Source organism: Sapajus apella, unplaced genomic scaffold, assembly GCF_009761245.1.
Source record: "Sapajus apella isolate SASKATOON/1434 unplaced genomic scaffold, GSC_monkey_1.0 scaffold5, whole genome shotgun sequence".
NCBI classification, from domain to species: domain Eukaryota; kingdom Metazoa; phylum Chordata; class Mammalia; order Primates; family Cebidae; genus Sapajus; species Sapajus apella.
This window is the reverse complement of record NW_022436945.1, coordinates 31,762,041-31,786,892: the sequence shown is the minus strand read 5'-3', so window position 1 is coordinate 31,786,892 and position 24,852 is coordinate 31,762,041. Positions and strand designations below refer to the sequence as shown.

Below are 24,852 nucleotides of genomic sequence, written 5' to 3'. Positions count from 1 at the left end.
ATTTAGCGACAGGGTCTTGCTCTGTTGCTCAGGCTGCTGGAGTATAATGATGTGATCATGACTCACAGCACCCTTGACTTCCTGGGCTCACATGATCCTCCCACCTCAGCCTCCTGAGTAACTGGGACTACAGGCATGCACCACCACATCTGGCTAACTCTTCTGTATTTTTTGTAGAGCAGGGATTTCGCCTTGTTGTTCAGGTAGGTCTTGAACACCCACCTCAGCCTCCCAGAGTGCTGGGATTACTGGTGTGAGCCACTGCACCCAGTCCTGATATTTTATATTTTTTATGACTGTTGTAAATGGGATTGGCTTTTTTATTTCTTTCTCATCTAGATATTATTGGTGTAGAGAAGTGCCACTGATTTTCGTACATTGATTTTGTATCCAGCAATTTTACTGAATTCATTTATCAAAATCTTAAGTTTTTTGGTAAGAGTCTTCAGGTTTTTGTAGATATAAGATCATGTATCTGCAAAGAGGAACAATTTGACTTCCTCTTTTCCAATTTGTATGCCTTTTATTTCTTCTCTTGCTGATTGCTCTGGCCTCGACTTCCAGTACTCTTTTGAATAGCCGTGATGAAAGTGGGTATCCTTATCTTGTCCCAGTTCCTGGAGGAAAGGTTTCAGCTTTTCCCCTTTCAATATGATGTTAGCTGGGGGGTTGGTGAGGAAATACTCATGATGGTTACAGTCCTTGTTTCTGCAGCTGGTCATGTAGTCATAGCTGGTATTGATAACTACCTTCTTTTACTACCCATTCTCTATTCCCTTTATCTACAGCAAGCACCTCAGCAGGTTGTGGTTTTTTCCTGGTGGTCTGACCGAAACCTTCTTTCCTGAAGGGTCTGGACCATTTGTAGTCCTGCCTGGATTGGGCTGTTGTAGTTTCCCATTGACCTTAATCACAGGGAATGGTAATACTAAGAGGTGCCTTAATGGATCTCCTGTATTCCATGCATACTCTTCCTTACCTCTGTTATGAAACAGTAGACTGATTTCATCTTGGTAGTCTGGGTCAATCACCCCAGCCAACACTGTAACCCCCTACTTAACCTGTTGACTTAAAGGTAGGAGGAGCCCAAAGTGTCCAGGTAGCAATCTGAACTTCCAGTTTAATTGAATCATTGTTGTGTCTCCTGATCACAGTGTGCCTCCCTCTGGAACTAAGACCTCTAAGCAGGCAGAATGTGATGTCACAGGAACAGGAAGCAAAAACATTGCTAGTAGGGTCACTAGGGGTGATGGGGAGTGGTGCCACCTCCACTTCCACCCCTTGATTCTTGACCTGTGAATCCTGGCTATAGGAAAAACAGTACCATATGTTAGATACTGATTCAGACCATACATGGCCTTCTGGAGAACTTTGCCCCAGCCCTGCAAAGTATTGTCACCTAGTTGTCCTTGTAATTGTGACTTCAAAAGACCATTTCACTGTTCTATAAATCGAGCTGCTTCAGGATGATGGGGAACATGGTAAGACCAGTGAATTCCATGAGCATGAGCCACTGCCACACTTCTTTAGCCGTAAAGTGAACACATTGGTCAGAGGCAATGTGGTGTGGAATACCATGACGGTGGATAAAGCATTCATGAGTCCACAGATGTTAGTCTTGGCAGAAGCGCTGCATGCAGGATAAGCAAACCCATATCCGGAGTCAGTATCTATTCCAGTGAGAACAAACTGCCCCTTCCATGATGGAAGAGGTCTAATATAATCAACCTGCCATCAGGTAGCTGGCTGATCACCCTGAGGAATGGTGCCATATCGAGGGCTCAGTGTTGGTCTCTGCTGCTGGCAAATTGGGCACTTAGAAGTGGCTGTAGCCAGGTCAGCCTTGGTGAGTGGAAGTCCATGTTGCTTATGGTATCCAGCCACTAACTTGGCAAATGACTTTTTCTCTCCACTCCTGACCAAAATAAACTTATGCCCATGCATAAGCTCCATCCCTGCCACCATGGCCACTCTGTTCAAGGGCCCATTGGCAAATGACAGGAGTGGTTGGGTAAAGAGGCTTTGTGGTATCCACAGAACAGGTCATCCTATCCACTTGATTATTAAAATCCTGCTCTGCTGTCATCACCCATTGGTGAGAGCTCTCATGGGATACAAATATCTTAACAGTTTTTGACCACTCAGAGAGGTCCATCCACATACTTCTTCCCCAGATTTCTTTGTTACCAATTTTCCAATCATGTTTCTTCCAAGTCCCTGACCATTCAGCCAAACCATTGGCTATGGCCCATGAATCAGTATATAATTGCACATCTGGCCATTTCTTCTTCCATGCAAAGTGCACAACCAGGTGCACTCCTTGAAGTTCTGCCCCCTGGGAAGATTTCACTTCACCATTGTCCTTCAGGGATGTCCTAGAAAAGGGCTGTAGTGCTATAGCTGTCCACTTTCAGGTGGTGCCTGCATATCGTGCAGAACCATCTGTGAACCAGGCCCTAGTATTCTCTTCTTCTGTCAAGTGATCGTAGGGAACTCCCCATGAGGCCATCGGTGCAGGCTGGAGGAGAGAAGGCAGGGTGGCAGGAGTGGACACCATGGGCATTTGAGCCACTTCCTCATGTAAATTACTTGTGCTTTCAGGACCTGCTTGAGCCCAAGCACGTATAACCACTTCCATTTGATGATGGAATGCTGCTGTGCACAACCCACTTCATGACTAGATGGGTCAGAAAGCACCCAGTTCATGATAGGCAGTTCAGGTTGCATAGTGACTTGACCCATGGTCAAACGTTCAGTTTCCACCAAAGCCCAGTAACAAGCCAAGAGCTGACTCTCAAAAGTAGTTATCTGCAGAAGATGGCAGGGCCTTGTTCCAAAATCCCAGAGGCCTCTGCTGTGATTGACCTATAAGGGCCTGCCAAAGACTCCAGACAGCATTCCTATCTGCCACTGACACTCGAAACACCATCGGATCTGTTGGGTCATATGGTCAAAATGGCAGAGCAGCTTCCACAGCAGCATGGACCTGTTGCAGAGCCTTCTCCTGTTCTGGACCCCACTGAAAACTAGCAGTCTTTCTAGTCACTCGATAAATGGGCCAGAGTAACACACCCAAATGAGGAATGTAATGCCTCCAAAACCCAAATAAGCCCACTAAGCGTTGTGCCTCTTGCTTGCTTGTAGGAGGTGCCAAATGCAGCAACTTACCTTTCTCCTTAGAAGAAATATCTCAACAGGCCCCACACCACTGGACCCCTAGAAATTTTACTGAGGTAGAAGATCTCTGAATATTAGTCAGATTTATTTCCCATCCTCTGCCATGCAAATGTCTTACCAATAATTCCAGTGTGTTTGCTATTTCTTCCTCACTGGATCCAGTCAGCATAATGTCATTAATGTGGGAGACCAGTGTGGTATCTTGTAGAAGTGAAAAGCAATCAAAGTCTCTCCAAATAAGATCATGACACAAGCCAGAGAGTTGATATACCCCTGACGTAGGACAATAAAGGTATATTGAAAGCAAATTGCTTCTGGTGGGCCTTATGGTCAGGAGTGGAGAAAAAGTCATTTGCCAAGTCAGTGGCTGAATGCCAGGTACCAGGAGATGTGTTAATTTGCTCAAGCAATGAAACCACATCTGGTACAGCAGCTGCGGCTGGAGCTACCTCTTGGTTAAGCTTGTGATAATCCACTGTCATTCTCAAAGATCCATCTGTCTTCTGCATAGGCCAAATGGGAGAGTTGCACGGGGATGTGGTGGGAATCACCACCCCTAAGTCTTTCAAGTTCTTGATGGTGGCACTAATTTCTGCAGTCCCTCCAGAGATGCGATATTGTTTTTGACTTACTGTTTTTCTAGGTAGAGGCAGCTCTAATGGCTTCCTTTTGGCCTTTCCCACCATAATGGCACTCACCCTGACAGCCAGGGAGCCAATGTGGGGATTCTGCCAGCTGCTAAGTATGTCTATGTCAATTATTCATTCTGGCATTGGGGAAATGACCACAGGATGAGTCTGGGGCCCATTGGACCCACTGTAAGTCAGACCTGAGTTAAAACTCCATTAATTATATCACCTCCATAAGCCCATACCTCAACTGGAGGACTACAGTGACATTTTGGGTCCCCTGGAATCAACATCAGCTCAGAAACAGTATCCAGTAGTCCCCAGAATGTCTGATCATTTCACTTTTCGCAGTACACAGTTGCCCTGGTGAAAGGCCGAAGGTCTTCTTGAGGAAGAATGGAAGAAAGACTAACTGCATACATTGTCAGTAATGTAGTGGGGTCTTTCCTCTAGGGGACCCAGCCTCTCCTTCATGCAAGGGGTTCTGGGTCTATAAACTGGCTCAAGTCTGACAATTGATTGAGGAGCTATGATCCTCTGTTTTTATAATTCAAATTAGTCTTTTATCCATCCATCCTAGACGTTTTCTGCTTACATAAATTAGAAAACTCAAGCAGTTATTTTCAAGTGTCTCACACCTCCTCATGGGTCCTACTCTCAACCTCACCTCTAGGGGCCCACTGGGACTTTAGTCTAATTATGGGTCTAGAAGCAAACAGGGGTGTTAGGGGTGGCTCCTGAGGAGAATCAGCATTATCTTGCCTGGCAAGTGCCTCAGGGGAGGCCATCACTGTTGCCTTAGGCAGCGCAAGGTTTATCTCCTCAGACGAAAGCTGAAAGGCTGATGGCAGCATGGTTCGGAGGGGGGCATGTTGCCAGTGCTGGGGATGGGGAAGCTGTTTCTTCTGGTAAAAAAGGTTCATGAGAGTTTATAAACCCAGTGTTCCCAGCTTCATCAGGGTCCTCCCACACAGCCCCATTCCAAGTTGCAGGGTCCCATTCTTTTCCAATCAATGCCCTCACTTTAACAGTAGACACCTGGCGAGGCGGTGCATGCACCTTTCATTGCAGGTCAGACACTCATGTGATAAGAGCTTGTGTCTGTTTATACACAATTTCTCCTCTTTCCCAACAGGAGGTAAGACTCTCAGGGCAATCTTAGCAGGTTTGAGGCTCAGTATCTGCTTCTGAAGCCAGGAGACAGAATCCCTGAGTTCATTTTCTTTCATCACATTGTCCACAGAACTTACGAACAACCAACCAGCTTCATTATGTTCCTTGGTTCTCCACATATGGTCAGGGGTATTATGTACAGAGTCACTAAACTCATTGCCTCTCACAGGTGAAGATTCAGGAATGTCAAATGCATTCATTTTATGTAACTAAACAGTTTACACCAAGGATTATGAGTGTTCTCCACACTGTTAGAAGTAGAGTCCTTAGCATTTTGGAGTCTAATCATATTAAGCAGCCAACTCCAGTAACCCCAAAACCAATGAAAGAACTCCATCCTTAATATTCTGTTCCTCTAGGTTTCACTACAGGGACAGAATAATAGAATAAATACATATATAAAGGGGAGTTATTAAACATTAACTCATAGTATCACAAGGTCCCACAATAGAACATGGGACCTGCAGGCTGAGGAACAAGGAGACCCAGTCTGAGTTCCAAAACTGAAGAACTTGGAGTCCGATGTTCGAGGGCAGGAAACATCCAGCACGGGAGAAAAACGTAGGCTGGGAGGCTAGGCCAGTCTTGCCATTTCATGTTTTTCTGCCTGCTTTATATTCGCAGGCAGCTGATTAGCTGGTGCCCATCCAGATTGAGGGTGGGTCTGCCTTTCCCAGCCCACTGACTCAAATGTTAATCTCCTTTGGTAACACCTTCACAAACATACCTAGGATCAGTACTCTGTATCTTTCAATCCAATAAAGTTGCCACTCAGTTTTAACCATCACAATGTTTATTCATTTTTCATGTGTAGGCATTGCCAGCTGATTGTGACTGTCGTTTTAAAAAACATACTATACATTTAATGCAGAAGGCCACATCTTTCTTCTGCTTTTTCTCAACACTTTTATAAAGAAGGTAGAAAATTAATTTTTCCCATTCGAAACGTCAGTTTCTTCCGCTAGAATGTTTGGATACACTGCAGAATTTAATCCTTTTAACTATATTACTTATCATTTTTGTTTTCATAATTTTAATGTTTTCAAAGATTTCCTTAGTTTTAGAATGGCCTGTTTTCATCTCATTGAAAATATTAGCCTCTGAAAACAATAGAATTTACAAGTTACTGTTCTCATTCTCAGGAAGGAGCCATGAGGGGAAACTATCATTTCCTTTTGCTGTGCCCCCCTTCCCACTCCATCACTGAAAAGTAAAAAGAAATTCATAATTGGGGCTTGGAATACTCCATCTGTTCTGAGATCACTAAGTTCTGTTTCTCTCAAGGGTTCTAAATCATACTCCATTAGTCTGCTTCCAAATCTCAGCCCTGAGACTGGAGACCCCAAAATGGTAATACCACTGAGAAAGTAATTGCAGATAAATGATTTATTTTTTCCTGGTCTAATAAAACCATGAAGGTTGAATACTAAAATTCTTAAAGCACTAAACCAAAGCTGTAAAATAACTAAAGAAATAATGGGCAACTTATAAAAGAGCAAAAACTAGAGAAGCATAAGCAGTACATGAAGTTAAAGCTGAAAAGGACTTTAAACATAATCCAGTAATCAAATTTCACAGATTAAGTAAACTGAGTCTTAAAGCTAAAGTGACACAGTCAGAAATATTCAGCTATTTAAGGCATCTCGAGATTTGTCCGAGGTTCTCCCCACTGTACCCACTGGTGCTCTCAGTGGATTTAGTGCTGTATTTCTTAAAGTTTGTTCTTCTGTGAGCACTGGTCCCATAAACAGGCTCTAAACCCTAAAAAGTCCACTGGCATTTTAAAGGCCGCAAGGAATATTGCAGCAAGACAAGCTCTGTTGTTTTGCTCAATCCAGTGTTTCCCAAACTTACTTGAGATCTGGACCGTTCTTCTTGCAGCACCTATGAACACCTATAGAGGTGTTCTGGAAAACCTTCTGGGTTAAGGTAGATCTTGCAGCATGTGGAAGGTAAGTGAGGCGTTGGTAGAATATGAGATATTTAACATGGGAATAACTACAATTTTTATTCAGAAAGAAGAAAGAGGAAGATGCAGGACTAGAGACTTATTTCTTAATGTCAGTAGGAAAATAGTATTATTAGGCAAAAATATCTTATGGTTTAAAACTAATGCTAAAAGGGATTGGTGGTTGTTAGACTGATTTCCTACGACTACTGTTATTAACATCAACTTTATTAGATTCAGAATGCTTGATTAAGTCGTTTTACCTTCTGTTTGTTTTCCAGGACACTGTAATTTATGATCGACTGGCAGAGACTTCAAAATACAAAGAAATTACCCTAAAACATTTAGAGCAGTTTGCTACAGAAGGTAAGTGTCATTCGGCAATAAAGCATGATTAAAATAAAAAGAAATCATATACTTCTGATAGCTTTCAGGATCACTATTATTAGACTTAGAGATTCCTAAAGTAAGATACCAGTTGTTGGCAATTTATGTTTTACTATATGCTTTTCCCATCCTGTATTTTTATTTTACTTTCCTAAAACTATATTTATTAAAATTTTGAGCGACTTTGTTCCCACCATTTAGATGGTAGGGCCTATAAATGTTTTACTTTTAGCGTGGATCATATGTACTTTTTAAATATTTCACTTTGTATCTGAAGCAATTCATTAGAGAAATAAGCAAGACTAAAAAAAATTCTAATCTGAATAAGAAAGAAATAAACCTCTAAACTATTAAAATAGCTATTCAATTTAGTTTCAACTCAAAACTTTTTATTAAAAACTTATGTAACTATTAAAATTGCTTTTCAGTTTATTACAACTCAAGACTTTCTTAGAGAGACCCTACCACATGCCAGGCTCTGTGTGAGGCCTGAGAATCCAAAATGGGATAAACAAGCTTATCCCTGTCTGTCTGTCTGTCTTCCTGAAATATATTATGTGCAAGGCAAATCAGTATATAGTCTAGAGAGATGATCTAGGTTAGATGAAAGGAAGTGAGGATTGTTAAACATGACAGTCAATTACTACAAGAATCTGTAGAGTCTTGTCTCATACTGGACAGTGGTGGTTATCACTGTATCTAAATCTCCAGTCTCAGTTTTCACTCCTGTCTGTTTCAGCTGGAACTGCTGCCAGTGGCACCAAACTGACCTGATCAAATACTTTTTCCTGTTAACTGTGGCGGAGAAAAGATAGGAATATTTTTTAAAACACTAGGCGAAAACAAAAGCCAAAACAAACGAAAAAGATGGCTTTTAAAAAAAGCCTGTGTATAGTTCTTCAAAATGTAAACGCATGGAAATATATATATTCATAGAATTCAGATTCCTTAAGGCCCAGCCTCAGACCTTGGCACGTACAACCTACCCAGCATACGACACAGGTTGTTTTTGTTTTGGAGAAGTGGGGGCACCTTTCTCCTCTCCAGTTGTGATGTTAAAGATACTAAACTCTTAGGTTTTAATGGCTTGGCCCCCATCTCCACCCCATTCTTTCTGGCCCTGGGCTGGATGACACTTCTCCCCATGACTGCCCTCCAGTGAGTTTTCCAGCCAAGTTTTCAAGAGAGAAAAACATGTCCTAAAATGGCCGCAAATATTTAAGTTCCACTCTCTGTGATCTGGCAATAGACAATCCTTTCTTGGAAGGTAGAGTTCTCTGGGTACTTTGTATGTTCCTTGCTTCTTACTTCTGACCTATTCCCTTAGACACGTTTTGTCTTGAGATCACTAAGCCTAGCATTTGGTCCTAGTCATTTTAAGAGTTAAATGACCTAGAGTGGGTGCATTGTCTTCTTGCGAACCTAGATAACTGCTTCCTTGAGTAGCTGACAAGTGCTGTGGCCTCTCCCTTCTTTCAATCCATCTACTTTATTTCTGGCTGAGAGAGAAGTGAGTTATGAAATTGGCAGGCAGCAAGCACAGAGGGTGGGTGACTTTAAATATCAGCTCTGACTGTTTTCCCGGGGTGTGTCTGCTGGCAGTTCTTTTTTGCCACTATCCCGCAATTATACTTAGACTTTTAAACTACAGATTTATGATGACAAAGAGCAGTAATAAGTGTAGTCATATATCCTAGTAAGAGGAAGGTGGCTCTCCCAGTAGACCTCACCGGGGTCTCCTTCCTTTGCACACATCTGTGAGGCCACTATAATAAGTCAGCCAGTATGCTTGGTACTGAGTTACTCTGAAGAACTCTGGTCCCTGCTTTCCAAGTGCTGTAATAGAGGAGACATACAAGAAAAACTGTAAAACATTGTCACTCACGCCATAGGAGTATTTCTGCCTTTGGCATCTGGATGAGAGGAGGGTGCATCAAACAGATGATTTTCGGAACTGAGTCTTAAAGTGTTTGCAAGGCAGACAGTGGGCAGTCATTGGGGAATGCAGAATGGAGAAAAAGTGACCAGCAAGAGCAAAGACCCCTGTATGTGGGAAGTGAATGGCAGGGAATGAGAGTGAAGCCACCTGATGAAACATGAATAAACCATACTTTGGGGCTTAAATTTTGTCCTGGGGAAAAATTGGAAGATTCCAAGCAAAAGAATTACTTGATAAGATTAGGATTTTAGAAATGCCACACTAGGCATGGAAGATGGATTAAAAGGGTTGGGAATTAGAAGCAAGCTACCAATTTTAAAGACCAGGGGAACATTAATCTATGTTTCATACTAAAGTTTTGTCATAATTTAATTGGACTTCAGTATGTTGTTTGAATGGAATCACTTTTTTCAAAATGCGACTTAGTTAAATAAAAACAGAAATCTCAGACTTCTGAATAAAATTTTCTTTGGTGTGTTGGGGTGATGTATGCTACCTTTTTCAGGGTTAAGAACTTTATGTTTTGCTGTGGCTGAGATTTCAGAGAGTGACTTTCAGGAGTGGCGAGCAGTCTATCAGCGAGCATCTACATCTGTGCAGAACAGGCTGCTCAAACTCGAAGAGAGTTATGAGTTGATTGAAAAGGTATGTAGATGATTCTATTGATCATACAGAGGGTTTGTTTCCAGAGAGTTTCAATCTTTATTCAAGGAACCAATGGAATAAAAATCAAAATATCTTGACATAACATTTACTATTGAATATCTTCTTGTCATCTAAGCATTAAGAAATCTTAATATGCATTAAAATGTTGCTGAGAAGCCTTTGGGGTTAGATATTACTTTGTATAGATCTTCACTCTTTTCACAATTTTGGATCAAGTTTTGGCCAGTCTAGTAATCTCCTTGCCAATGTATTCCTGTTTCTGGATCACTGAGGATATGGAACATGCCCCCCCACACACATGTGCAAATTACATAGATGTACATGTGTACTCTGACTTAATAAATACATATAATATGTAATGTAAAATAGCAATCACACAGCTTGCATAGCTGATCATAATATATGAGAGTAATACAGTGCTGTCACTTGGCCAGTCATTATGACAAACATATACCTGTATTCTTTCTGTCACAGCAGTAAATATCTTCATTTTGTAGATAAAGAAACCAAGACTATTAAGCCAGAAAGTGATGATGGATATATTATGATTGATGCTATATAAACAGGAAGAATCTTGCTTCCTTAATTAAGAATAGGAAACATTTTTATGTAGCACTTGATGTGTGCCAGGTGCTTTTTCTAGCACTTTCATCTATTCATCTATTCAGTCCTCACAACAGCCCTTTGAGGTACTAATTATTCCTATCTTATCGACGAAGAATCCAAGGTAACAGTAAGAGTAAGTAAGTTAGCTGAGATTACACAGCTCCCAGTAGTGGCAGCCAGAATCGTCACTCTTCCTCCAGTGTTCGTGCTCTGAATCACTCAAGCATCTTCATTCTATAACCTCTAGCTTGCCATTAAATAACTCTTCAATTTCATTCATGTTTGTATTGCATAGAATCAAACTAGCCTGTCCACAGCAGTTTACTTGATCTTTTCTCCGGGTAAGTAAAGGCTGATATTGTGTTCTTCTTTCCTTTCTGTTAAACTGTGTATTTCCTTGTGCTTCCTGTCTTGAAAGGTAGCTGGTGCCACCAGTACCCCCCACCGGACTGTTTCCCACCCCTGCCCTTCACTCCTCCATATTCTCTTTAAGTAATATGGGGGGATGCCACGTTCTAGCTGCAGATGGTTTTCTTTATTGTACAAGTTTGCCATATGGAACTCGAGATGTTGGTCTTCTATCTCCTCAACACATTATCACTTTTTACGGAAGATGACGGTTTCTCATATAGCCTTTATATTTTGTAAGGGGAATATATCTAAATATAAATATAAGATCACATATATCATACCTGTATAGATAGATACAGATAGATATGTAGGTATATCTAGATATCTCCTCCTTATATTTGAACTTTTTATTCTGCTTATTTATAAGAAGACGTGATAGCATGTGTGGTGTCTTCCAGTGTGATACTCCCACCCTAAATTCTATAAGTGTACACACAGCAGGGGGCTTGTTATCAATTGACTTATTTCAGTGTGTCTCGCTCTCTTCTATCTCCCCCACTCCTTCCCTCAACACTCCCTCCCTCCACCTTTTCTCTCTTCACTTCCTAATGTATTTATATATGATTATGTCTTTGGAGTATTTATGTAGTGAAATAAAATAATCTGAGGCCGTAATCATAATGTCTTTCAATCTGCCCAACTGAAGTCACGTATCTTAAAGCATTAGTGGTATTGATTTTTAATCTTTGCTTCTCTTACTGTTTTAAGAAATAATTTAAAAAATCCTGTTTGGAAGTGATTTTGTTCTTGTCTCTGAATATAAGGAAGGTTGCCTCCCATCCTTATGAGACAGAATTAATAGGTAATAAGTCAGAATACAAAATATATTTGAAAATTGATTCCAAGCATATTAAATTGTTTCCACTTGAAGCACAACTTCAGTTCTAGAGTTGAATGTTTAATGTACCTGATATCCTTACTCTTTGGATGCCCTAGAGTTTTTTTATAGATTAGATTTTCTAGGTTTAACAACTTTGTTTCTTGTTCTTTTAGTATTTGAGTAAAAGCCTTGTGACTTACAGCTTTTAACTGAAATAGATGTTCAACGTTTTCCCAGCAGATGGCAATCATGAGCTACATTAAAATTTAAGTTGCCTTAGGTAATCCATTGAGAGTGAGCGTGTGTGTGTGTAGACACATATACACACATCTATATATGTATCTATATATGCATCTATATAAACTACTTATACTTTACAGATAACAGAAACCTCCCCTATGACTGCTTTTCACCTAAAATCAATGAAAATGGGTATTTACAAGTAATTTGTCTTTACTTCATAATAAGCCATGCTCTCTGTTGTTGAAAATCTAAGATCCAGAAAGGTTAAGAGATTGGGTCATTTACTCAGCCAACCCGCCCCAAATGAAGATGGATTCTGTGTCCATCTCTACTCCTAAAACTGGAGTTTCATTCGGTGATCCATTTAAATGACTTTCATCAAGCAGTTCATGTTTACTAGGTGTTGGGGATCCACAGGCAAATGAGGAAAACTCGCCTGTGGCCTTCCAGATACCACGGTCTGCGCAAATTCCCTTAATGAAGAAATCTGAAGGAACCCCAAAAGGTGACCCACAAACAATCCAAAGGAAGCTTTTGGAGAGGTGGTAATTTTTGAAATGGGCCTCCAATGATTATTTTGCCAATTAGAGGAGAGCAAACATCTTTTTAGGGAAAAAGAATAGACAAAACAGACCAGATGCCATGACTCATACCTGCAATCCCAGTACTTTGGGAGGCGAAGGTGGGAGGATCACTGAGGCCAGGAGTTTGAGACCAGCCTGGGCAAACATAAGGGGAGAGGCTGTCTCTACAAATAATTTTTAAAAATTAGCTGGATGTGGTGGTGTGCACCTGTGTTCCCAGCTACTCAGGAGGCCAGGGCAGAGAGGATTGCCTAAGTCTGGGAGGCCGAGGCTGCAGTGACCTGTGAAAGTGCTGCTGCACTCCTGCCTGGGTGACAGCAAGACCCTGTCTCAAGGGAAAAAAAAAAAAAAAAAATAAAGCAGGAAACTCTGTGACCCAGCTGTTTTTTTTTTTTTTTTTTTTTTAAGTGTTTCTGTTAATCCTGATCATAGAAGGACTGTAGGATTTTTAATATAGAGAGCCAGGATTATATCACTACTTTCTTGGTCTGAGCTTCTATTCTTTGTTAAAATCAGCTGGGATGAGTGTTCAGAAGTTGTAATTTACTGCCCTTAAAACCACTCTAGTAAGGCAAGTTTCAGCACATCAGACCACAGATTGCTCCAGCATGTTACCCTGGCTTTAAATTGAGCAAATATAGTCCTAGGGTTCACCCATCGTCTTCTTCTTTACCTCCTTTAACTGAGACATGCTGTTTATTTACGTAAGCTGTTTTTTATGTGATTGGAATCCACTTTTATATAGACGATAATACTGGACTTGGTATGTCAGACAGTGAATTTTTAAACTGTGAGGGTCGTTTTCACATCGTTTTTTTTTAAGAACAGAATTTTCCAAACAAAACATTGCCGGAATCATAATATATATAACTGATGAAAGCAGGGCTGCTTTGGCTAGAGTGGAAGCGTAGAGGAGATCCACACTGGCTTTCCCCTCCACCTCTACCTTGCCCTCGTGGGTGCCCCATGAGGGGCTTGTTGTGACTAAGGATCCACTAAACAGTTTGAAAGCCATATATTATATTTATGTGTGGGCTTTTTAGAAAATGAATTCTTCAGAAGATCAGAACGTCATTGTGCTCATATGCAAGATGTTTCTGAACATATATGAATTGAAATGAAATGTCATTGACACATTAATGACAGTATTACATTAACGACATTCAAAATATAAAAGATTTATAAAGTTCTTCCTAAAATATTATATTACAAAATAAGTGAAAATGTTACAATAGAATTAAGGTAGCAATTTTAAACCCTGCAGTCTCCCTCCTTTCCCTCCAGTGTTCGTTCAAACTAGTAATTCAGTTTTTAAAATTAAGTTAAATCCTTACTCCTTTGGGTACTATAACACCTAGCATAAGCTGAAAAAAAAATCCACATAGACCAAAAGTATACAAGAAGGCATTTGTCTTTTGGTCATGATGCTTAGTTATTCAGGTATGTTACTACACAGCACACTGAGTGCTAGAATGCACTGCCTTCACTCCTGGGGCACACTGCAGGAAGGAGGACAGGGGAAGTTTGAAAAAGTCCAGCAGGCATTGTTATCCCTATTGACAGTCATTGTGAGATGAGAGGATTTGGGACTTTTAAATCTATCTATAAAATATCATTATCAGCTCTACTCCAACATTGTTCTGTTTGAGCTCCAACATTTGCATTCATTTGGTAAACTTTTCAGGATATTTTTAAAAATTTTAATGCTGAGAGTTGTTTCACGAATCAGTTGCCAACACATCTTTTTTGTCTGTTTTTCTTTTGCTGTTACTAAATAAAGAGGTGACGTTGATTGCTAGGAAGGCTTAACTTGTTCAGGAATAAGGAAGTTGATATAATTAAAATGCAAATGGGTTTATAAGAATCATATCAGATACTTCAGTTGTCTTGACCCACTTTGAGAAGGAGAATTGCAGTCTCATTCTTTCAGACAACAAATTTGACCTGTTTTATCTTAACCTCATTCTTTTGAAAGGTAGCCAACATATTTGGATTCATAATTTTAGATTGGGAAACCATTTACAGTATCAGCCTATATTTTTTTTAAATCAGATTTTTTTTTTTTCTTTTTTTTTTTCGAGACAGAGTCTCACTCTGTTGCCCAGGCTGGAGTGCGGTGGTACAATCTCGGCTCACTGCAACCTCAGTCTCCCAGGTTCAAGCAATTCTCCTGCCTCAGCCTCCCAAGTAGCTAGGATTACAGGCATGTGCCACCACACCTGACCAATTTTTTGTGTTTTTAGTAGAGATGCAGTTTCATCGTGTTAGCCAGAATGGTCTCGATCTCCTGACTTCGTGATCCACACACCTCAGGTTCCCAAAGTGCTGGGAGTAGAGGCGTAAGCCAGAAGCCACCATGCCTGACCCAAATCAGATTTTTTTTAATTAAGTTAAAATTTTGTGTTTTCTCAAGAAGAATTGTAAATAACAGAATTATTATAAAGTTTTATCTTTCATTGGCAGGGATTTCTCTGAAATTTCTCACCTTTGATCTGTCACTTTAATATATCAAGAGCCAGGGTGGTACTACTTCTTTTTGGTCTGAGCTCCTATTCTTTGTTAAAATTTGTTTACTTTTATTCTAACATATTTCTAAGACACATAAATTATGTTTTGCCTCATATTCATACTATGCTACTGGATTCCTTTGGAAATTAATAGTACAGAAGTCTCCGGTCTTTCTTATTTTATAATTAAACCACTGTTTGAGATAAAAAGGCATGCCTTCCTGGAATACATAATTTTTTGAAAATCTTTAGTATTCATTTGTTTCAATAGAAAAATACAGCTATATCTTTAGTACTGCATATATTACCTACTAATAATTTCTGTGTTTCTAAAAGCAAATTACTTATCTTGAACATTACAGAAAACAATGTAAGCTATAATACCTGTCTAGATTCATCACTGATTCAAGCGGTATTTTTCTTGTGATAAGATTTTTCTTTCTCTCTTATTATGATGCATGGATTGGGAAATTTTTTTTTAAAAGGAAAGCTTATCCGATGCTTTTATCTGTGCAATTTTTTCTAAAATAGTTTATGGGTTAGAGGATCATTTTTACGCTTAAGAGTAAACTCAGAACGCTGTAATTCTGCTATCAAGCTTTTATTTGATCAGATAGCAATGTTGTGTTTTATGTGCATTTTGTAGTTTGTGATTGATGTATGTCATCCACTAGATTGAAGCTTCATGAAAGCAGGCACTGTGTTTATCATATTTATCACTGTGTCCCCAGTGCTTGACTGACGAGCCTATATTAACCACTCATTTGATGAATAAATTAGTTATTCTTTTAAATAATTTATTCAGAAGTTCGAGCTTAATAAGGGCTTACTTAATGAAAGTATACCCCCTATTAACAAATCTAGCTCATGTTTTCCATGCACTGAAGGCACTGGTATCAAATGTGCTATCACTAAGGATTAATTTAAGGATATGTTAGAAAAGAAGTCAGTAATTTTACAGAAGGCATTCTTTAGAAGAATATACTCATTCCTTTATAAAACCTGTCTTCAAAGTTACTTAATACATAAATGTGAGAAAATCATGGTTGGAAAGATTCAGCAACAAATATCTGAGCACCGCTGCATGACAGGCTCTGTTCTAGGCTCTGGGGCTCAGCAAGGAGAGGATAGAAGAATTTCTGCCTTTTGTTTCAGTGGTGGGAGATAAGTAGTGAACCTGTAAACTAAAACAATATAATTCCAGACAGGCTTTAGTGCCGTGGGCACTGAGATAAGGAACCAAGATAGGACAGTGAGGTAGTGATCCTTTTTTACATCATTTCCTTTACCCCTCCCCAAAACGTGATTGGTATTTTGGGGATGGTTAAAGAGTCCCTTGATGTGGCGTAATATAGATCAACCGTTACACTCAGTATGACTAAACAACAATTTAGCACCCTTTGCAACAAATGGCAACAAATGGTTTAGAGGATTCCTAGAGAAATATAAAACTTAATGGAAAACAGGACTTTTCTTGAACATTCATGACTGCCAAGTTCACAGTAACTTCTGTATTAGAATGGAATGCTTTTTCAGATTAAACTACCACATCTATTCATAGTAGCTGCACATATCACTTTCATTTGTGCTAAAAACTAAATGAAAATTTACATGATGTACGGGTGATTTCGTGGTTTAAAATTCCAGTAGTTTCCTGTTCTACTATTTGCTTAAGAACATTTGTAGTTAGCTCATCTAACAAGACCTGCCACTTTCTGAGCATTTACTAAGCTCTACGTTTTCCACCATTTACCCTGATTATTTAGTCGGAGGGCCTCTAAAGTGAGACACAACATGATCCATTGGGGTGAGCAATAAAATGTTAGAACTTCTGTTTGTTTTATCTCATCTTTTTTATAATTTGCTTTTGCATTTTATAGCAGGCATAATTTACTAATTTTAACAATGTTTTAGAAAAATGTAACTGCCATAAGTACATATTCAGTATTTTTTCCTAATATACTCAGAAATGTTTGCAATCACTGATGTAATTTCATCTGCAGAACATCCTTATTAAATCTAAGTTATTACACTTAATCTTGATGATGGGAAAGTTGATTCTTAGGTAAGTTACTTGCTGAGGGACCCATATCCGGTGGTTGGCAGAGCAGAGATGCAAATCCCTGTTCTGTCTTAATTCCAAATTCCATGTTAATAATCTGTAAGTTATGTTATGTCGCCAACTTGCTTTAGAAGAAAGCAAGAATGTGTACAAAATAGTGGAGACCTGAAAGATAAAATGAATTCAATTAATCAGTTGTGCAGTTGTGTAATCACTGGATCAGCACTCAGGGTGGGAAGTGGGAGTCATCGGCCTGTCTCGGACTCAGCTGCTTAGTGAGGCGGCCTCCACATACTCTATGTACTGTATTCCACTTTCCTTGAAAATAGGATGGAAATATGTTTTTCATGATTTTCCCTCAACTGGCCTTTAGAATCTTCTTATTTAAAGTACTTAAGATTTCCTGAGATCCCTAATTCCATGCTCCTCCTTTCTGGAATGATAGATGCCTGCTTATGAATGCTTTGTGGTAGATTTTTCCACCCTGGGTATTGTTGTCTTCTCACTCAGATAAGATGGATGTGTTGTTTTGTAAGCTACACCCAATCACCTCTCTAATCCTGATTCCTTTCAGCTGGCTGTGTGAATTCTGGTCTTATAACTAAGCCCTTGGCTTTGTGAGTTCAAATGTGATTTCTGTGGTTTGAAAAACACCAAGTTAAAATCTATTTCTTGGCCTTAGAAAAATTAACCAGTTGAATGATTTCTCCAGAAGCAGGCAAAGGAACCATTCCAATGGTTTAGTGACTTCATGCTCTTAGTCTTAGTACTGTAGGCCAGATTAAAGAGAAAGGAAAAAAGGTGGAAAGTCTCTTTTTAAAACAAGGATGATACCCAACAGAGAGGAGCCCAGCAGTCTCTGAGAACCAGGGTTGTAGAATGGCTCTGAGAATCCCACAGCACATCCCAATTCCAGAGTTACCATATTTTAAACCTCAAGAGAATGATGACTGCAGTGGCCTCTTAACTGGTCATACAGCCTTTTTTTCCCCCTAATCCATCCCCAGACAGCTACTAGTAACCTTTCTGAAATGTAAATTTGATCCTGTCTCTCCTCTTCTAAAATTCACCAGGTGTCCCTTGGCTTTGGAATTGTCAGCATAATGCACAGACCTTTCCATTTCCATTTCCTGCTGGCTTTTCCAGCTTCATCTTCCTCAGTGCCACACCTCACTTCATCTGTCATTTCCATACTGACTAAGTGGCAACTTCTCAAACGTTATGTGTCTTTTCATACCTCTGTCTTCGTACATGCAATTTCTTCGGTTTGGAATTACCTCCCTCATCCTTCCCCACCTGTCCCCACTGCTTGGCTAAATCTTAATCCACTGTTTAGGGTTTAAAATCAAGTGTCACCTCGTGTTGGACAGATTTTTTTTGAGCCATCAAGACTAGAAAGATGCCTCATCCCTGTGTTTATCCTTTGTACTTACATAAGAATACATATATAGCATGTAACATACAATGTGTATCACATTTTTTAAGATAGGAGATAACATATAACGTGATTCTCCTAGGGGAGCACTATTTCTCTCTGATGGTAATCCTGTATTATAGTTTAAAGGCTTTGTAGTTTGAAACTGCAAGGAAAAGCAAGAGAGCTGGCACCTGAGGCACTAAGGCCAGGCTAAGGGAGAATGGTAGGAGTTGGACATAGAAATGTCTACAGTGATCAAACAAGATGGAGCCAGGTACAAAGATGGGATGCTTAGAAGCATTCTACATCAGGGGTTACAAACTCCAGCCCAAGGGCTAGATCCACCCACTGCCTATTTTTGTAAATAAAGCTTTGTTGGAACACAGCTACATCAATTTGTTTACCTGTTGTCTTTAGCTGTTTTCATGCTACCACAGCAGAATTAACTAGGTGCAACACAGAATATATGGCCCTCAAACTCTAAAATACTCACCATCTGTCCTTTTACAGAGAAAGCTTGTCAACCCTGCTTTAGATGAGCAGTTCTCATAGGTTGTCAGATCAGCAGCTTTGCAACCACTGCACATTCCAGGTTCACCATAGAGCTATTCAGCAAGGAATTCTGGATGTGGGGCCCAGCAATCTGTGTTAATAAGCTGCTCAGGTGATTCTGAAAAATTAAGGTTTGAAAAGCACCATCTAGATTTCTGGCCTGGTGGCTAATTACCTGGGACTTGATGACAACCAGGCAGTCAGGATTTAGGAGAAACACCAGTAAGGCAAGGAGGTACACTTAGAAAACAAGGCAGCCAGGAATCCAAGGAGAGTTTCTAGTGAAGCTTTCTGAAATATAAATTTCATACAGGTAGGAACTCACTATTGTATGCCCAGCACCTTGCCCAGAGGTACCTGCTTAGTGTATATTTGTGAATGAATGCAGGCATGCATGTGTGCTTGTAAAGGAGCTAATCCCGAAATGTGATTCTGGGGCCTGCAGGTAAAAATAGAGAAATAGGTACACCTGACCAAGGTGACTCAGAGCTGAGGCTGAAACCCACTCATAGAAATAAAGTATTATTGAAGACCAAGAACAGACACAGAAGTTTAAAAGCCTGATGATTTGAACAAAATTCTAATTTTCATCTAATCTCAGTTTTACCTCCCATTTGCTTCCTTGGGTATGTATTAGTTCTTGATGTTTTGTTCTTATGGTCATAGCTCAGCTCCACCTCTAGTTGACCTTAGACAATTTACTCAACCTCCCCAAAGCTAGTAACTGAATTCATAAATGTAAATCACTTAGCAGTGCCTGGTACATTTTTTCTATTCATGAAATTCGAGTTTCCTCTTCAACATTCCTAGTCATAATCTTATTTCATATGGAAATAAATGGTACTAAATGTTACTAGTGTGTATCCACATTTACTCCAGTGGTACTTTTGCTTAACAATATTACTGTCTTCAAGGAAATTTCTGCCAAATAGCCCATGTTGTAATCTGAAGCCTAGGTTGATACGAGTTTGATTATTATACTTTTCTCATTTAGGGGCATATCACAAACTTGTTAAAAATATGACTTCATATAAGCACTGACAGAATATTTGCTAATTTGGAAATAGGTCACTTTGAGGTTCTATTATTTAGCAAAATATACATGTATTGGGGAAAAACGATAATTTCTAAATCTATCATAATACATTTTACCAGACTCTACATGAAGCTTTCTGTCCTCAGAGTAGAGATGTTACATTTAGTGTCTTTTTAAAAATTATGCATACATTAGGAACATCTGAAAGAGAAAATAAGATTACTGGAGAATTTACTAGGTGAATAAATATTATCTTAAGATTTTTTCAGTGATAACTAAATCTATATAATGTCAAAGAGTCATCAATCTCAAGCCTTTATAACATTTGGCATGGTGACATTTAGAAAGCAAAATTAGTGTTTGGAGTTTTTTAATTCCATAAATGCCATGGGAATTCTATCACGTTTCAACACTTGCTGAATATCTAATTCCCCTAGTGCCCATTAGTGGCCATCCGTGTAAGGTAATACATTTTTGGGATGAAATTGATTACGGCCTAAACACTCTTGTGTTATGATCGGGAAAAGCATGCAAAGTTCAAATCTTTTTTTCTGATGATTATTATATAGCTAACAATATTAATTTCCAAAAGCAGAACAGCCCATCACTCAAGATTCTAATCTTACCATAAATGATACCAGGGTAAAAAGGAAAGGAGTCCGCAGAGCCTCGTGCTAAAATTAATAAGTGCTGTTCTCAAGGAGCTCTTAGAATAAAGGGAAAATCGACACACTTTTGGAGCAAAGTGTTTCCCTCATAGGCATCAACGTAGACCCATTACAATTTAGCTGAATATTCAGAAATGTTTTATTACTCTTCTTAAGGATTCATGTTATCGTCACCACCAACACACTCCACGTTAACCTATTTGTAACTTTTCTCAGCATACCTGGCTGGCCCTACACCTCTGATCCTTTATGTTATTTGTGCCTGCTTTGAAAATGTTACTATTACCTGTGCAAAGCTAGATGCTTTTCATCTTTCAAATATGATTTCAATGCAATCTCTCCAGTGAAGTCATTCTATTTTTATAGGTACATGAGTGGAAATATATAATATATTGGTATACTTTCTGAGCTCATTTTTCCCCTTAGGGGATAGAAAATATACAAATATATTCATTTATATATTTCTAATGAATGTGTTCATATCTTGGCTCCCACATTATCTAGTTACCCCAGTGTTCCAAAAAATATTTTTGCAGGAAATGTTGAGGGCTTATATTAGTAAACTGTCCCCAGGATCACTAAAGAAAATATTGTCTTGCATTGGGTAAAATACTTAAAATTTGAACACAGAAATATCCTGATCTTGACTGGGATGTGAGCCAGAATGATTTAACTGCAAATGCCCTAAAAGTAGCTGAAGAATTGGTAGAATCATTGTGTAAACATTTAAATTCAGCAATTGTGATGCTGGCATCATTGATGCTGAATTGTTCTTCCTTTTTTTTTTTTTGAACTTCTTGATGATGATTATTCATCAGGTTATGGTAGATTTCAAATCTGCTTCCCATTAAAGGAAATAAGATAATGCTATCTTCTGGAAGGGAATTTGCCTTCCTGTATTATATATTATATACTAAGAAGTCATGCATCAAGTGAGTCTAATAACTGTCCATATTATTTGAAATATATTGAAAATGGTCTATATTGCAGCAGTATTTTCACAATTCCTGGATTTGGGGTTTTTTTTTTTTTTTGCCATTATCTCACTTAGAAAACATACTAAATGCTGACATTCAGTGCTGTGGAGTCATTAAGATGAACAAGATGTGGTCCCTACTTTTGAGCAAATCTACTATGCTCATGCATTTATACAACTTCTCTTAATATAAAATGTATAAAGATGAGCAGAGTTCTGTAGGAGAACAGCAGAGGGGGAATTTTGTTTTAAGAAATGTTGGAAAGCTTAAAAGAAGCAGTAACTAGTAAGTTTGGTTTTATAGGATGAACCAAGTTTCACTAGGCAAGACAGTAGGGAACGTGTGTGTATCTACTTAGACATACATACTTATGATACACAGACAAACACTACGCATATGCATGCCCATCCATATGGCCACTATAGCAGGGACTGTTGCCTGGCGAATTTAACACTCCTTCCCGTCCCCCTCCTTCCTCAACAGCTCTACTATTGAGACTGGAAAAGCTAAATACAAATAGTTAGGGTTAGCCATGTGAAACTATCTGGCCAACTAGTATTTGGAAATATACTGAGGACTTTTTAAAACACTTTGCTTTTCATATAAGAGATAGATAAAGAGATAGATACAATTGGTATTTTTGTCTTCTATATAGCCTTTATACCAGTAACAGCCACCTTGGGATATTGAGAGAGGTCAGGAGAATGTGTTGAGGTATGATTGAGCTACAAATTTAATATTCACAACTTCCTACTTCAATACTACTTAGGTGAGGAAAATTAATTTATTTAAGCCATTGTAAGATTTTTCTATTACTTGCAGCCAAAAACATTCCAAACTAACGCAGGTATAAATTACATGCATGCATACACACACACTTTCTCTCTCTCTCTCTCTCTATCTCTTACTTGCATGTTTGTATATATAGTTAACTTTATTTTTCATGCCTAACCAAAGCTTGAGACTAATTTTAGACTTTAATTTTGGTGAAAAATAAGGAAAAGTAGAAAATGGCCTCCTTTGTTATCACTAATTTTGGCAGTATCCTCAGCACTTACTTTCCTTTGCAGCCATCTGCCATTACCTATATTTTAAATGAAAAACTGAAGGCAAGAGAAAATGATTAAGAAGAAAGATAAATGCTGAAGAGGATCATGCCAGAGGTTGAAACAGGGCAAGACTGAGAATCAGTTGGTTGTGGCCCCCAGAGCGCTGTGGTGAAGCTTACCCCGCTAGCAACAGTGCCTGGTCATATGATGGAAAGAAAAGTTTATATCTTAATCCATCACTGCATTCTTATGTATTGAGGACCAAGAATAATATTACCTATGTTCATTTTTTCTAACAGCCAAGAGATTGTTCTCTCCCCCTTACCATATCCATTTAGGAAGATGAGAGTAGAAATTATTCTTTCTCGTGAGAGATTACAACAGCTTTGGGTTGGGTGCGGTGGCTCACTCCTGTAATCCCAATACTTTGGGAGGCCAAGGCAGGCAGATCACTGGAGGCCAGAGTTTGAGACCAGCCTGGCTAACATGGTGAAATCCTGTCTCTACGAAAATACAAAAATTAGCCCAGCATGGTGGTGCGCACCTATAATCCCAGCTACTCTGGGGACTGAGGCAGGAGAATCACTTGAACCCGCGAGGCAGAGGTTGCGGTGAGCCAAGATGGCACCACTGTACTTTAGCCTGGGCAACAGAGCAAGACTCCATCTCAAAATAAATAATAAAAATAATAAAAGCTTTCCCCAGAGCCCATTGGTCTTATAGCAAAGATAACATCTAATGAGCAAGAGATCTTGGAGTCTGATCTTCCGGTACACAAATGTGGAACTATGTGAAAAACATTCAACTTGTTCTTTCTTGCAGAGACTAATATCACTCTGTTGTGGTAGCTCCCATAGCTGTCTGTGTGTTTTTTTTCTTAAATGCCCAGGCTGGAGTGCAGTGGCGCAATCCTGGTTCACTGCAACCTCTACCTCCCAGATTCAAGAGGTTTTCCTGCCTCAGCTTCCCAAGTAGCTGAGATTACAGGCACATGCCACCATGCCCAGCTACTTTTTTGTGTTTTTAATAGAGATGGGGTTTCACCATGTTGGCCAGGCTGGTTTCGAGCTCCTGACTTCAAGTCATCTGCCCGCCTTGGCCTCCCAAAGTGCTGGGATTACAGGCATAAGCCACTGCACCCAAGCTGTTTTTAACTGACTTTTGATTTTATTCACCTTCTATGTAAGGTTATTTTAGAATGTGTTCCTTACCTTAGGAGTTAGGTTACACAGCTTCAGGGAGCCTCAGTCTCGTGCCTAAAGACTGGGTGAAAGTCAAGGATATTTCAGAAAGAAAAGTCAATGGGATAGTTGGAATTTGCACCAAAGTCAGTTATCATTTACTCTCTGATTTTAAAACATATATACACTTCAATTTTTTGTTTTTAAAGAATATGAACTGATATTTTTCTTAAATTTTCTACCACTAATTTTTTCCAGAATCTTCAGCTACTTGGAGCAACAGCCATTGAGGATAAATTACAAGATCAAGTTCCTGAAACCATAGAAACGCTAATGAAAGCAGACATTAAAATCTGGATCCTTACAGGGGACAAGCAAGAAACTGCCATTAACATCGGTAATTCACCTAATTTAAGTTTTACATGTTGGTACTTTTTAATAAGTTGATATATTTTAGAAGATGGATTTGAGACGTTTCAAGATTCAAAAGATTTGATGTGTCAAAATTAGAATATTCCAATCTTTTTTCACCTTTGCATCTCTACCTCCCACATGTTCCATCCATAAGTGGTGTATGTGGATAACATTTCTGCAGTTGTCTGGAGATTGGGCTTATGGGAGATTTATGTATTGATACTTGATTATATGACCAAAGATTATTTTAAGATAATAGGAAAGAAGAAGGTTGCCAGTTTGCATTCATATTATGTTAATTCCCATTTTTTGGAAAGAGTTTATAATAGTTCGGGCTGCCATAAGGGAATACCACACACTGGGTGGTTTAGACAACAGAAATTTATTTTTACAGAGCTCTGGAAGC

At 39.2% G+C, this 24,852-nt stretch overlaps 1 protein-coding gene and 1 long non-coding RNA gene across 9 annotated transcripts in view; both read left to right on the top strand.

Moving 5' to 3' along the window:
- ATP8A1 (ATPase phospholipid transporting 8A1) overlaps positions 1-24,852 on the top strand; it is a 249,208-nt gene that overhangs the window by 129,706 nt on the left and 94,650 nt on the right. For all 8 annotated transcript variants that reach the window (XM_032272101.1, XM_032272106.1, XM_032272095.1 and 5 more), the window contains 3 exons: positions 7,209-7,293; positions 9,759-9,898; positions 24,291-24,429. In XM_032272101.1, the coding sequence (XP_032127992.1) occupies positions 7,209-7,293; positions 9,759-9,898; positions 24,291-24,429 (364 nt within the window). The remainder of the gene's footprint in view (positions 1-7,208; positions 7,294-9,758; positions 9,899-24,290; positions 24,430-24,852) is intronic.
- On the top strand, positions 14,882-21,408 carry LOC116545588. Its single transcript, XR_004266367.1, has 2 exons — positions 14,882-18,606; positions 18,645-21,408. It is a non-coding gene; the product is annotated as an uncharacterized LOC116545588 (long non-coding RNA).